This window comes from Arvicola amphibius, chromosome 12 (genome assembly GCF_903992535.2).
Source record: "Arvicola amphibius chromosome 12, mArvAmp1.2, whole genome shotgun sequence".
Taxonomy (NCBI): domain Eukaryota; kingdom Metazoa; phylum Chordata; class Mammalia; order Rodentia; family Cricetidae; genus Arvicola; species Arvicola amphibius.
In genome coordinates, this window is record NC_052058.2 from 114,535,844 (window position 1) to 114,549,954 (window position 14,111).

Consider the following 14,111-nt stretch of genomic DNA (forward strand, 5'->3'; position numbering starts at 1 on the left):
TACAAGAGCTAGTTCCAGGACAGGCTCCAAAGCCACAGAGAAACCCTGTCTTGAAAAACCAAAAAAAAAAAAAAAAAAGAAGGCTTCCTGGTTCATGCTAGTTGCACACACAGCTCTACCTCTATCAGGAGGCAAAGCACTTGAAGTGGGTTTTTGGGCACCATGCTGCAAGTACTTGGTGGCAGCATGGGCCAATTATTACCAAGAGTTGAGGTGATGAATAAGGCTCCCACCCCTCAGTCCTAGAGCTGGTAGAAAAAGGTACCTCAGCCATATAGAAAGGCTAAGAGAGGCAGAGTCAGCTCCATAGACAGTGCAACCAAGGTGTTTAACATTTTAATAGTGCTCCTGGTTAAAAAATGATAACAGATATGCAATAAAAATATATTCAGAAATAAATAAACCCCTCAGTATGCCACAGGTGTTTTGAAAAATGTACATAGACTTGAGAGAGGAAAGAAAAAAGTATAGACTTTTATAAAAAGAAATAATTAGTTTTACAAAATAAAACAAAGTCTTTAAAGAGACAGATTACAGGCAGTCATAGATTAAAGGAATAAAAAACATAAAAATGTGGAAAACACACAGAGAATCTAGATTATGTATATTCTTGTGTTTTCTTTAAGTTTTTGTTTTGTTTTGTTTTATTAAAAATTTCTGCTTCCTCCCTGCCTCCCATTTACCTCCACATCCCCTTCCACTCTCCCACCCTTTCCTGTCCAGAGAGCACTAAGGGTTCCTTGCCCTGTGGGAAGTCCAAGGCCCTCCCCCCTCCATCCAGGTCTAGGAAGGGGAGCATCCAAACAGGCTAGGCACCCCCAAAGCCAGTATATGTAGTAGGATCAAAATCCAGTGCCATTGTCCTTAGCTTCTCAGCAGCCCTCATTGTCCACCATGCTCAGGGAGTCTGGTTTTATCCCATGTTTTTCCGTCCCAGTCCAGCTGGCCTTGGTGAGCTCTGATTAGATCAGCCCCACCATCTCGGTGGGTGGGTGCACCCCTCGTGGTCCTGACTTCCTTGCTAATGATTTCCCTCCTTTTGCTCCTCATTTGGACCTTGGGAGCTCAGTCCGGTACTCCAATGTGGGGCTCTGTCTCTACCTCCATCCATCGCCAGATGAAGGTTGTATGGTGATATGCAAGATATTCATCAGTATGACTATAGGATCTGGCCATTTCTGACTCCCTCTCCTCAGCTGCCCAAGGAACAGTTGGGGGCATCTCCCTGGACACCTGGGCACCTCTCTAGAGTCAAATCTCTGCCAAACCTAAAATGGTTCCCTTAATTAAGATATATACTTCCCTGTTCTGTTCCATCCTTCCTATATCCCAAGCATGTCATTCCCCGAAGCTCTCCCATCCACCCCTTCAACTTTTCTCTCCCCATCTCCCCTTCCCCCCATCTCACCCTACCCGCAAGTTCCCAATTATTGCCCAGCAATCTTATCTACTTCCAATATCCAGGAGGATAACTATATGTTTTTCTTTGGGTTCACCTTCTTATTTAGCTTCTCTAGGATCACAAATTATAGGGTCCATGTCCTTTAAATATGGCTAGAAACCAATTATGAGTGAGTACATCCCATGTTCATCTTTTTGGGCCAGGGTTACCTCACTCAGAATGGTGTTTCCTATTTCCATCCATTTGCATGCAAAATTCAAGATGTCATTGTTTTTTTACCACTGAGTAGTACTCTAATATGTATATATTCCACACTTTCTTCATCCATTCTTCCACTGAAGGGCATCTAGCTTGTTTCCAGGATCTGGTTATTACAAATAATGCTGCTATGAACATAGTTGAACAAATGCTTTTGTAATATGATAGGGCATCTCTTGGGTAAATTCCCAAGAGTGGAATTACTGGGTCCTGAGGTAGGTTGATCCCAAATTTCCTGAGAAATCGCCATATTGATTGCACAAGTTTGCATTCCCACCAGGAATGGATGAGTGTACCCCTTACCCCACAACCTCTCCAGCAAAGGCTATCATTGGTGTTTTTTATTTTAACCAATCTGACAGGTATAAGATGGTATCTCAAAGTTGTTTTGCTTTGCATTTCCCTGATAGCTAAGGAGGTTGAGCATGACCTTAAGTGTCTTTTGGCCATTTGAACTTCTTCTGTTAAGAATTCTCTGTTCAGTTCAGTGCCCCATTTTTTAATTGGGATAATTAGCATTTAAAGTCTAGTCTCTTGAGTTCCTTATATATTTTGGAGATCAGACCTTTGTCTGTTGTGGGGTTGGTGAAGATCTTCTCCCAGTCAGTAGGTAGCCCTTTTGTCTTAATGACAGTGTCCTTTGCTTTACAGAAGCTACTCAGTTTCAGGAGGTTCCATTTATTCAATGTTGTCCTTAATGTTTGTGCTGCTGGGCTTATATGTAGGAAGTGGTTTCCTGTTCCAATATGTTGTAGAGTACTTCCTACTTTCTCCTCTGTCAGATTCAGTGTGTTCAGATAGATATTGAGGTCTTTAATCCATTTGGACTTGAGTTTTGTGCATGGTGATAGATATGGACCTATTTCCATTCTTCTACAGGTTGACATCCAGTTATGCCAGCACCATTTGTTGAAGATGCTTTCTTTCTTCCATTGTGAGCTTTTAGCTGCTTTTATCGAAAATCAGGTGTTCATAGGCTTGTGGGTTAAGATCCGGGTCTTCTATTTGATTCCATTGGTCGACTTCTTTGTTTTTATGCCAGTACCAAGCTGTTTTCAATACTGTAACTCTGTAATAAAGTTTGAAGTCAGGGATGGTAATGCCTCCAGAAGTTCCTTTATTGTATAAGTTTGTTTTGGCTATCCTGGGTTTCTTGTTTTTCCATATAAAGTTGATTATTGTCCTCTCAAGATCTGTGAAGAATTTTGATAGGACCTTGATGGGGATTGCATTACCATATACCAAAGTTAAACCAATACCAGGTGAACAATCTAAATAGTCTCGTTAGTCGGGAAGAATTAGAAACTGTTATCAAAAACCTCCCTACCAAAAAAAGCCCAGGACCAGATGGTTTCAATTTAGAATACTACCAGATCTTCCAAGAAGACCTAATACCTATACTCCTTAATGCATTTCATATTATAGAAATAGAACAGTCATTGCCAAATTCTTTTTATGAAGCTACAGTTACCCTGATACCTAAATCACACAAAGACTCAACCATGAAAGAGAATTACAGGCCAATCTTACTCATGAACATCGACGCAAAAATTCTAAATAAAATACTGGCAAACCTAATCCAAGAACACATTAGAAAAATTATCCACTACGATCAAGTAGGCTTCATCCCAGAAATGCAGGGCTGATTCAACATAGACAAATCTATCAATGTAATCCATCATATAAATAAACTGAAGGAAAAAAAATATGATCATCTCATTAGATGCATAAAAAGCATTTTACAAAATTCAACACCCCTTTATGATAAAGGTCTTGGAAAGATTAGGGATACAATGGTCATTCCTAAACATAATAAAGGCTATTTACAGCAAGCCGAAAGCTAACATCAAATTAAACTGAGAGAAACTCAAGGCCATCCCACTAAATTCCGGAACATGACCAGGCTGTCCACTCTCTCCTTATCTCTTCAATATAGTGCTTGAAGTTCTAGCAATAGCAATAAGACACCATAAGGGGATCAAGGGGATTTGAATTGGAGAGGAAGAAGTTAAAGTTTTATTTGCAGATGTTATGATAGTGTACATTAGTGACCCCAAAAACTCCACCAAAGAACTCCTACAGCTGATAAACTCCTTTAGTAACATGGCAGGATCCAAGATCAACTCCAAAAAGTCAGTTGCCCTCCTATACACAAAGGATAAGGAAGCAGAGAAGGAAATCAGAGAAGCATCACCTTTCATGATAGCCACAAATACACAAAATATCTTGGGGTAACTCTAACCAAGGAAGTGAAAGATCTATTTTACAAAAACTTTATGTCTTTGAGGAAAAAAATTGAAGAGGATACCAGAAAATGGAAGGATCTCCCTTGCTCTTGGATTGGGAGGATCAACATAGTAAAAATGGCAATTATACCAAAGGCAATCTATAGATTCTTTAAATTTTTGACTGTAAATGAGCTCAGTATAGTGAGACATTTTATTGTATGGGCTGCAAAACTAAACTGACATATATATTTTAAAGGTATCTTGACTACAAATTTGGGTCTAATGATATGTTGCTTTGGAAGAGAGGATCTTCTTCTTCTTCTTCTTCTTCTTCTTCTTCTTCTTCTTCTTCTTCTTCTTCTTCTTCTTCTTCTTCTTCTTCTTCTTCTTTTTCATCTAATATGGTTTTATCAAACAAGGCTGCCTGAAGCAATGACCCAAATGTTCAAATGTTCCAAACAGCCACAACAACTTCAAGACTGCTGGCAGAGGAGGATCTAACACAAAGAAACCGTGTGAAAAACCTGATTAACATTTCCCCAAATCAGCAGGAAATATTCTAGGGAGCAATGCCCTAATTCCCTAAATGATTGTCTATAAATGTTTTCTTATATTTAAAGGGGAATATGCTATAGAAGTGAAGATGTATTGGTATAGATCTTTTTTTGTTAATACAAATTAAAGGTCAACTTTGTTATATGTATTTTTCTGTCTTGATTAATGTTTTTGTGCAACTTATTTTAAAATATAATGTATAATTAAGAAATGCAGGTTAGAGCCAGGCGGTGGTGGGGCACGCCTTTAATCCCAGCACTCGGAGGCCGAGGCAGGCGGATCTCTGAGTTCAAGGCCAGTCTAGTCTACAAGAGCTAGTTCCAGGACAGGCTCTAGAAACTACAGGGAAACCCTGTCTCGAAAAAAACAAAAAAAAATGAAATGCAGGTTAATAGATAGTTATCTATAATAGTCAACTTTGTAATCATGTTAGTTAGATTTTCTAGATGTACAGAGATATATTTTAGATGGATAGGAATTTTTCAAACTTTTCAAAGACTAATAGAATATGGTATGTAAAATGGTTTAAGAACTTAGGACTCTTCATGACAATTAGACACACCTGTTCCTGGCAGCACCAATCTACTTCAAGAGAATGATGGACAGCAAAGAGGCTTCGTATGGAGTTTTTAGCCATTTGGGCAAGAAACTGCTATTGCCTTGATGGCTTGGTGGTATACTATATAAAATGGATATGATGCACCCACAGCAAAGTGACTGCTCAACTTGCCTAAAGGTGAGGCCAGTCCTTCAGGGTTCCTGCTTCATGAAAGAGTCTGCCAAACATTCTTCAGGATAAAGAAGAGAGTGACTGACAAACTGCCAAAAGAGACAAAACAGTCTTACAAGTCTCCTGCTTCATGGCAAAATCTGCTTTATACTATAGGCCTGTAGGTTAAATATGGATGCCATGATATTACAGAAGAGGTTTGGGTGACAATCCAGGCAGTGGATGTTTCTGTTAATGGTAGACTTTTGGAAGTTCTTTACAATGCACTTCCTGTTAACTTAGGTATTATGTCCTTCTGACTTCTTTGAAATAGTTGAAGAATAGATAGTTATAGTTTTTATTTGGCGTAATAAAAGATAAAGTACATATAAATAGTATAACAGTAATTCTTAATTGATAACTGTTTTTATATGTAATTTTATTCTGATAAAGTTGAAACTTGCCTTTTGAATTAGAAAGAAAATGGGAGGTGATGTGGGATTTCCCTCTTTATTCTGTGAATATTTTTTATTACCGTTGGTTAATAAAGAAATTGCTTTTGGCCTGTGGAAGAGCAGAAAATAGCCAGGCATGAAATCTTAACTGAGATATATAGAGAGTGTAGGCAGAATCAGAGAGATGGCATGTAGTGGCCAAAGCAGACAGATGCCCCAGAACCTTACCAGTAACCACGAGACTCGCAGTAAAATATAAAATAGTAGGAATGTTTTAAGATGTAAGAGTTAACTAATAAGGAGCCCAAACAGTATTGTAATTAATATAGTTTTTGTGTGATTATTCAGGTCTGCGTGGCTGGGAACGAATGAGTAGCCTCTACCTACATTATTTCACTAGTTGACTTCTTTATATAATGTGTAATATTATACCTATGCACTACTGCTTCAAAAGGAAATTATTGTTAAAAGAACAAAACAATCTTAAAATCCCTGACTTCAACAGTAACTAGCTTAATAAAAAATTTTGTTCATTCCATGGTGCTCTCTCCAAAAAATGTAAATTTCTAGTTGTTAATATTTAGACTCCACATAAAATTTAACTCTGTTTGATACCCTAAAAGATCTACTGTATCTCACAGATTAACTAAATAGTTTGTAAATTAACTTTAAAATATGACGAACAAAGATATGCAGTCACCAAATGTGTTGTCTTTTTTTTTTGTCAGTTTGACACAAGCACAGACATATCTGAGAAGAGGGTATATACATTGATTAAATGCCTCTATAATAGTGCCATTTAGGAAAGTGGTGCCTCCCCTCAGGAGGTTCTCCTGGGTAATAAGATAGAATGAAGAGTAAGACATAAGAAAGAAACCAGAAGCAAGCAAGCATGGCTCCATGACTCCTGCTTGAATTCATACCCTCAAGTTTCAGCTGTACTTTGTGTTTCTACTATGACTTCACTCACTGATGAAATTATAAAGTGAAATAATCCTTTCATCCCCACATTATTGTTATATTTTGTCATGATGATTATCATAAAAATAGAAAATTTAGGACAACAAAAAATAGCATGAAAAAAACTGTGTTATTACTTATGCAGTAAAACTATTAACAAAGCACATTTATTCCCTATATGCTTTCTAATTCTGTAAGTAACTGTTCATTTTATTTCTCCTCATCTCCATATAAAGTATTAGACCATTTTCCAAATTCTACTCTGTGTGTTAAGTATTACAGAAAAATCAAAGGTAAACAACGACACATTATTTGATTTATAAGGAATCCATTAGCTTTTATGTATTTTCTAAACATATCCAGAGAAAAACCTTTTTTCTAGAATAGTTTGGTAACAGTTACATTGTTTCTCTGGTGCTCCTTAAATATGGATTATATTAGATTCTAGTTACTTATATTTAAAACATTTCACATACTATCTTTGTGTATGTGCTTATGTATACATCTATGATGCATGTGTTTTGCATGTTATAAAATTACTCACATATGTGGTTATTGTCACTTTTCTATGGAGGTCTTCACCCAGAACACATGATTGGCATCTCTTTATCATTTCCTTCACTTTTTCCCTCTCAAAAATCTACTCAACTTCTCCAGATGCATAATGACTGTCATACTTCACCCATACTTACCATTTTTATCACATACTATTTGTAAGTCATTCTTATTTAAAATAAGATATTTCATTGATGTGTGTTTAACTGGCATAAATGTCATTCTATAAATTAACTAATAAAATTTCTTTATGATTCTATTTTTTACTTTTAAACAAAATATTCTCAGTACATGATAATACTATAAATTTTATTAGATAAGAGAAAAGAAGAAAGAGATTAAAGAAATTAGAACATAGGAAGGAAGATTGGAAGAGGAAACCCAAATAAAAAGTACAAGGAATTTGCTTGTTGAGCTATCATTTTAACAAAATTAAAACAGTTTTAAAAATATTTTAATAAAATTTGTTTTTGAGACATATTATATAATTTGTCATTTATGTTGTAATTATGTTCATCCAAATTAAAATAGTATCTTAAATCAATTCAAGATGACACCATTAAATTACAACTGGTAAGTTTAAAGTAAAAAAAAGAAAAAAGAAAAATGCAATGAGATTATAAAAAATGGATAATTATGCAAATTTTCCATAAATAAGCTTCAAAATAAGTTAGCTTATTTTAACATGATGATGGCTAAAGCATTTGTATATCATTCTTAGCAAAATTTTGAATTAAATTCTGTGGTATATTGTGATATTTATATGTTGGCTAACTTAAGACAAATTTTTTTCATAACCGTAAATTTCCTTGGTTCAGTTATTTTGATTTGTAAAGTAGATGACAACTTTGTCCCTTTGAAACCATCTCTTACTAATTTTCTCATTGACCATAAATTTCCTTGTCTTCAGTTATTTTGATTTGTAAAGTAGATGACAACTTTGTCCCTTTGAAGCCATCTCTTACTAATTTTTCTCAATTTAAACTTTAATGTAAATAATGTTGGAAAATAACTTGAAATGAGCAAAGCCACATGTAAATGTTTAAACACTCTTTTATCTTTGTGTTCCTTGTTTTTGATGATTGTACTAGCTTTAGTTGTGTGGATTATTTTCTTTAAGTTGTCATGCATATCTTATAGATTTGTAAATGTATTAAATATATATCTAAACCTTTTAAACATGCTTTGAAGAATTATAGGAAAATTGTTTTGTAATATGGAGTTGCAAATGATAAAAATATAAATTTTCGCTCACTTCTACTTGAATGTTCAACTTGAAATCAAATTCACTTCAGATATAAATAAAACTAATAAAGAGTAGCATTACATGTAAGGAAGTTTGTATTTTATAGAGTGTATAGAGAAATAAATCCATCACATTATCCCATAGAGCAAAAGCCATTTTGAAGCAATAATAAAGTACTAACTAAATTGAGCTCACTAGAAATTTTGTAATTTTTCTTCTAAATTTACCTTATACAATGTTATTATATTTTATGATTCTGTATATATTTTAATTAAAATTTTGTCACAGGAAAAGTTAGTAAGGAAAGTAAAACAATGTTTTGTCAATCATATACTCAAAATTTTTTAAATCTATTGTCATGTTATTAAAGCTCTGATGTAAATTAATATACAATACCTTCTGGAGACATCTCTGGTACAATGGCCTCATAAGGTTCATCTAGGAATTTGGGTTCATTATCATTGATATCCGAAACTCTGATGACAAACTCAGACTCGGGTTCCACAGCCTTTCCAGTGGTGGTGTCTATTACTTGGGCTCTTAGGATGTAGAGAGATTGCTCCTCTCTATTGAGCTTCCGTATGGCAAATATGTCACCTGTTCTTTCATCAATGCTGAAGCTTCCAGCTCCAGTTTCCAGTAGTTTATACTGGAAAGTGTGATTTCCATTGTCTAATTCAGATATTAGCTGCAAGTAAAAATAGACAAGTGAGTATTCTGACATAAAGAAAATTTTACTTAGTGTTCACTGTTTTGTGTATTTTTAATCACTATCAATTAAACTATCTTATATAATTATTTATTATTATTATTATTATTATTATCATCATCATCATCATCATCATCATTATCATCATTATTATATTTTGTGTCTTGAGACAGGGTTTCTCTGTGTAGTCCTGGCTGTCCTTCAACTCATTCTGTAGGCAATGCTGGCTTTGAACTTAAAGAACCACCTGCCTCTACTTTCTAAGTGCTGGGATTACATGCTTGAACCACCACATTTTATAATTCTTCATCATATCAACTGAGAAAAAATACTAATGTGAGATTTACATCCATGTCAAGCACTGGAGTGGTTCCAAATTTCCAATATAATGACGTACCAAAATTTTATTATTTTAAACAAATAAGTCTAATTAGTTTAGAATTATTTATAATTTGACTATTTATAGTCTATTTATAATTAGAATAAATATAACTTGACTAATTATAATTATACTTTTGTAGCAAGTTTAATTATAACTTAGTATAATTTATAATTAAGCTAATTATACTTATAAATACTTTTAATTAGTTTAGAACAATAAACTTAGGCTTTTTAGGCTGAAGAGAAGGCTTAGTGTTTGTGAGCACCAAACTGCTCTTATAGGGGATCAGGATCAAATCAGGACCAACAATGTAGCTTACAATTGTCTTTCACTACTGTTATAAAGGATCGAACAGCATCATGCACACATAAATGGGGTAAATAACCAAAGCACATGAAATTAAAACAAATTAAGAAATAGCAAAAAGGTAATAAGATTGCTGTAAAATTATTCATTGAGTTAACTAAGTCAAACTTAGTTCAATTATTTATATTGTAGTCTTATTAAAAAAGATTATCTCAAATATTTTGTATATATATGCATATATATATATAATTAAGGAGCAAAAGACAGAATAATTATATCAAAACATTTATTGCTTATATTGAAATATAGAGCCTCATTATACTTTCATAAAAAAATCATTATAACCATTATAAATGTTATCTCTGTGATCATTGCATCTTTTAATATTTTTCTATTCTTCGCATATGTATATGTGTTTGTGTTATTGTTTGTGTGTGGAGATTTTTCATAGTGCTGTGTGTAGCCCATCAAATGACAACAGGTGAAAGTCAGTTCTCTCCTTTCACTATTTAGGTATCCGTGATCAAACTTAGGTTTTTAGGCTTCTGTTCTTTGACCTTTATCCACTGCATACCCTCACCTGCTTTATAAAGAAGGAAATAGTGAAACAATTTACACTTTCTTGGTGCTGCATGGATTTTTGTATACTTAAAACTAGACAAAAAAATCTGTATGGGCGCATGTCTTCTCCTGAGGACCGCTATATTACAAATATTTAAACCTCAAGGGGCTGGGGACTATACTTAGACCACAGAATGCTTGAGTAGCAAACACACTTCCCTGAGTTTAATCACTAGCATCACTTAAATTAAAGGCCAGCAACGGAGGCCTTCTAACTACAGCACAGGAGCAACAGGATATCAGAAATTTAAGATCACCCTCTTTTCTATATTCTTCCAAGAATAGCCTATCTCTAGATAATATGTCAAAGAGAAAATTGAGAAATAAGTTAAAACCTAAAAAAATAGAAATTCAGCTAAGAATTAAAAATTATTTCACTGCACTACATACTAAATTCTCATATGCACAATTCCTTCTTATGGTTATTCTGCCATTATGTTTAAATCTCAATTGTCAAAATCTATACAGTTAAGGAATTAATCTGAATTTCAAATTTCTATGCAAAAAATACAAGTGTTATTTTTATACAAGTAAATTGGCTACAGGAATAATGAAGATGTAACTGCTTTGTAACTCAAAGATATTATTATTATTGAGCAATTATCTGTACACAGATCATCATTTTTGTGTATTCTCTTCCTCTGAGTAAAACTTCCATGTAATTACATTCAACCATGAAGCACATTACACAGTGATTCTGACATTACAAGCTGTAAATTATTGTTCTGTGTTAACTAATCTTATATGTAACTATGAGAAAAATCATTGCATTACTTAAACAATCAGTATATTGTTTTAATAATAAAATTCATATCACCTTTATGTAATGTAATGAAATCGAGAAACTACCAAACAGATTTTATTTCTGGCTATATCACTTAGGAGTAAAAATTATTTATAAATGAATGGAGTTTTCTATTTCATAGGGTAGTAAATTAATAGAAATAAATTTATATAATAATCAATGTGTCAAGTGATAAAAATAATAAAAATGTTTCATTTTGATAACTTGAGACTTTATTCAATAACTAATAGAAGATAAATTAAATTTAGAAATGAATGAATGTATTCCACATCCATTTGTGAAATAATTTCCAAATACCTTTGAACAGAGTGTTTAAGTACACATCCAAAGGTTTGGTTGGATCTTTCACCTCATAATAGTCCCCAAATCAAGTTAACCAAAGTCTTGCCTTTAGGCAAACTGGTATGTTGTGAAATATAGTTTATTTGGGCAAAAATATTGTGTCTAGGAGGTGGATTTTGTCATTTGGGTAATCCAATATCAATGAAAATATTTACCTAATTGAACTGAATGATTTACTATATTTTAATATCTATCAAATGTGAGGCAACCTCACTACATCTTATCTTTACCAGTTCTTACAAATAAACTTACTTATTTATTTACAAATAAATACCTTACAAGCATTTGGAATGAGTATAGTATTCTACTAAAAGAATTTTGCATGTTTCAGGAACTATGTAAAATTATTTTAAAAGAAATCATGTTAAAATGCTTTTGAAATTTTTTAAATGTTTTGTAATTATATAGGATTAAAATAATAAGGTCTACATTCATAGCTCAAGATTTAAAGAGCTTTTTGCTCATTGGGAGGATCTGTTTTCAGTTTACAGAAACCACAATGTGTCTTAGAGTAGTCTTTAACATCAGTTCCAGGGGTTTTGATGGCTTATAGCATGTAAAACCATCATGCATGCATGTTTTACAAGCATATTCATGCAAACATTTGTACATACCACTAAAAATGAACTAAGAATATAACAGGAAGAATCTGTTATTTTGTGCCATAGCCATATATGTGATTTGCCTGCAGACATCTTAGAAAACAAAATGACAAAAAATTATCCTTTGTGGCCAGAATACACATGGGCACACATGGGAAGACTTTTAAAATATATGGTTGAATATACATACATATATATATATATACACACACATATATGTATATATGTATATGTGTGTGTACATATATATGTATATCCATAGATGGATGGATAGATAGATTATAGATAAATTGTTTGTAGATTTTGAGGACCAGGTTAGCAGTTCACTCTCCTGAATGGACTAAACAAAATAAATAAGAGAGTGAATTCTAAGGTCTTCACTCTTTGGACCTAATCAAATTTCACCGCCACCTAATTAGCAGACAATGCATTTCAGTACATTTAGAGCAAGAGAGTTAGAAATAAGGACATTCTACTTAATTACCTTTGTTTAAAACAAATCAAATAATAAAAATCAGATAGAATAGGTTCTGTCTCACTAGGAATTTTTTTACATATAGTTTTCTGATAAAGTGAAAATAATCATTCCATGGACATGAACTTCACTAGTTACAAGTCATGTGTAAGCTCCTTAAGTTCCCAAGTCTGTAAAAGGGATGGAGTTAATATGCATAATTAAAAATAAATGAAGGTAAGCCATGAGTTACTTAACACAGCAGTGTACCAAGTTGAGTACTGCTGATAAATGAAAATTGACTCTGACTGCTTTGATCCATTTCTAAAATAACATCATTACATTCCTAAAGGCTGGTAAAAGGCCATAACAATTTCTTGAAAAGAGAGAAAGAAAAATTTAAAAACTGGAGTTACTTCTTCATGTTTAGAGTGGTTGTTGCAAACTCAATTAATAATTATTCCTGTGTTTAATATTTTCTACTGGCTCCCTTAAACATATGAATGTCATTAGACTTTAATACATATTCATATTACATCTTTATAAAATCATCTACTATAATCCTTTCAGAAAATAAGTACCCTTCCAACATGTTGTCTAGTATCCATTTCCTCTGATACAACAAATTGGTTCCACACCCAGCCACGCTTAGCTCTCCCAGTAGATGATGCTGATCTTTGATTCCTCCTAGCTTGGAAGTTCTCTGTAACTTTAAGGAAAGGCCAGAGGAGAAGAATCACCAATATCCAGTGTTCCAGGAACCAGCTATTCATTTTGGTGTTTATTTGAATTTCACCTGTAATTCTAAAGAAGAATAGGAATGATGTAAACAAATTGTGCTGCTTCTTAGTACTCCTTTTCAATCTTAAGTATCCTGCATATTCCTAAAACATAAAAAAGAACAAAAACCGACATTTAAAAAATTTTTCTCATATAATTAATAAAGACTGATTATAACATTTGTAGCTGGGAGTAAGGAAATAAAACAGACATTTAATTTATCTTTAAATTAAATTAGTTATTTGTATTTTGTGGCTTAGCAATGATCTGATGGTAATGCTAAAGATTTTAGCTTAAATGTCATTTGCTTTAAACTGCAATCATAAATCAGCCCGAAGGTTTCAGGATTTTTTTTAAGAATCTCTTTGACTGACAGCTGACATTGAAATATATCCAATTTTATTATCATTTAACTGCCTTACTTCCTTCTTTATTTCTATCTCAGGAAAACTCAAGTCAAGATATTAAAAAAATTTCCTCCTTTTGCTTGCTAGAAATAAGTTTTACCTTAAAATTTCTCTTTATAATAATATATAAAATATATGTAGTAGAAATTAATTTTTACCTAGAAACTGAGAAACTTAATAATTAGTGAAACTGATGTTACAGATAACCTCAAATAAAAATCAATGAAAAATTATTTATTGTTAAAAATTAAATAATTATAGTTTATAAAGACAGCTATGGTTCAAAATGAAATAATGAGGGAAATTTTCATTTTATAATATTAAATAAATGATAT

The 14,111-nt window shown here is 33.0% G+C and overlaps 1 protein-coding gene across 1 annotated transcript in view; it reads right to left on the reverse strand.

Annotated features, from left to right (window-relative positions):
* Cdh19 (cadherin 19) overlaps window positions 1–13,362 on the reverse strand; it is a 104,088-nt gene extending 90,726 nt beyond the window's left edge. Inside the window, exons 1-2 of the mRNA XM_038349897.1 lie at window positions 13,171–13,362; window positions 8,765–9,056 (exon numbers count right to left, since the gene is read on the reverse strand). Of these exons, the coding sequence (XP_038205825.1) occupies window positions 8,765–9,056; window positions 13,171–13,362 (484 nt within the window). The remainder of the gene's footprint in view (window positions 1–8,764; window positions 9,057–13,170) is intronic.
* Between the last annotated feature and the right edge of the window lie 749 nt (window positions 13,363–14,111).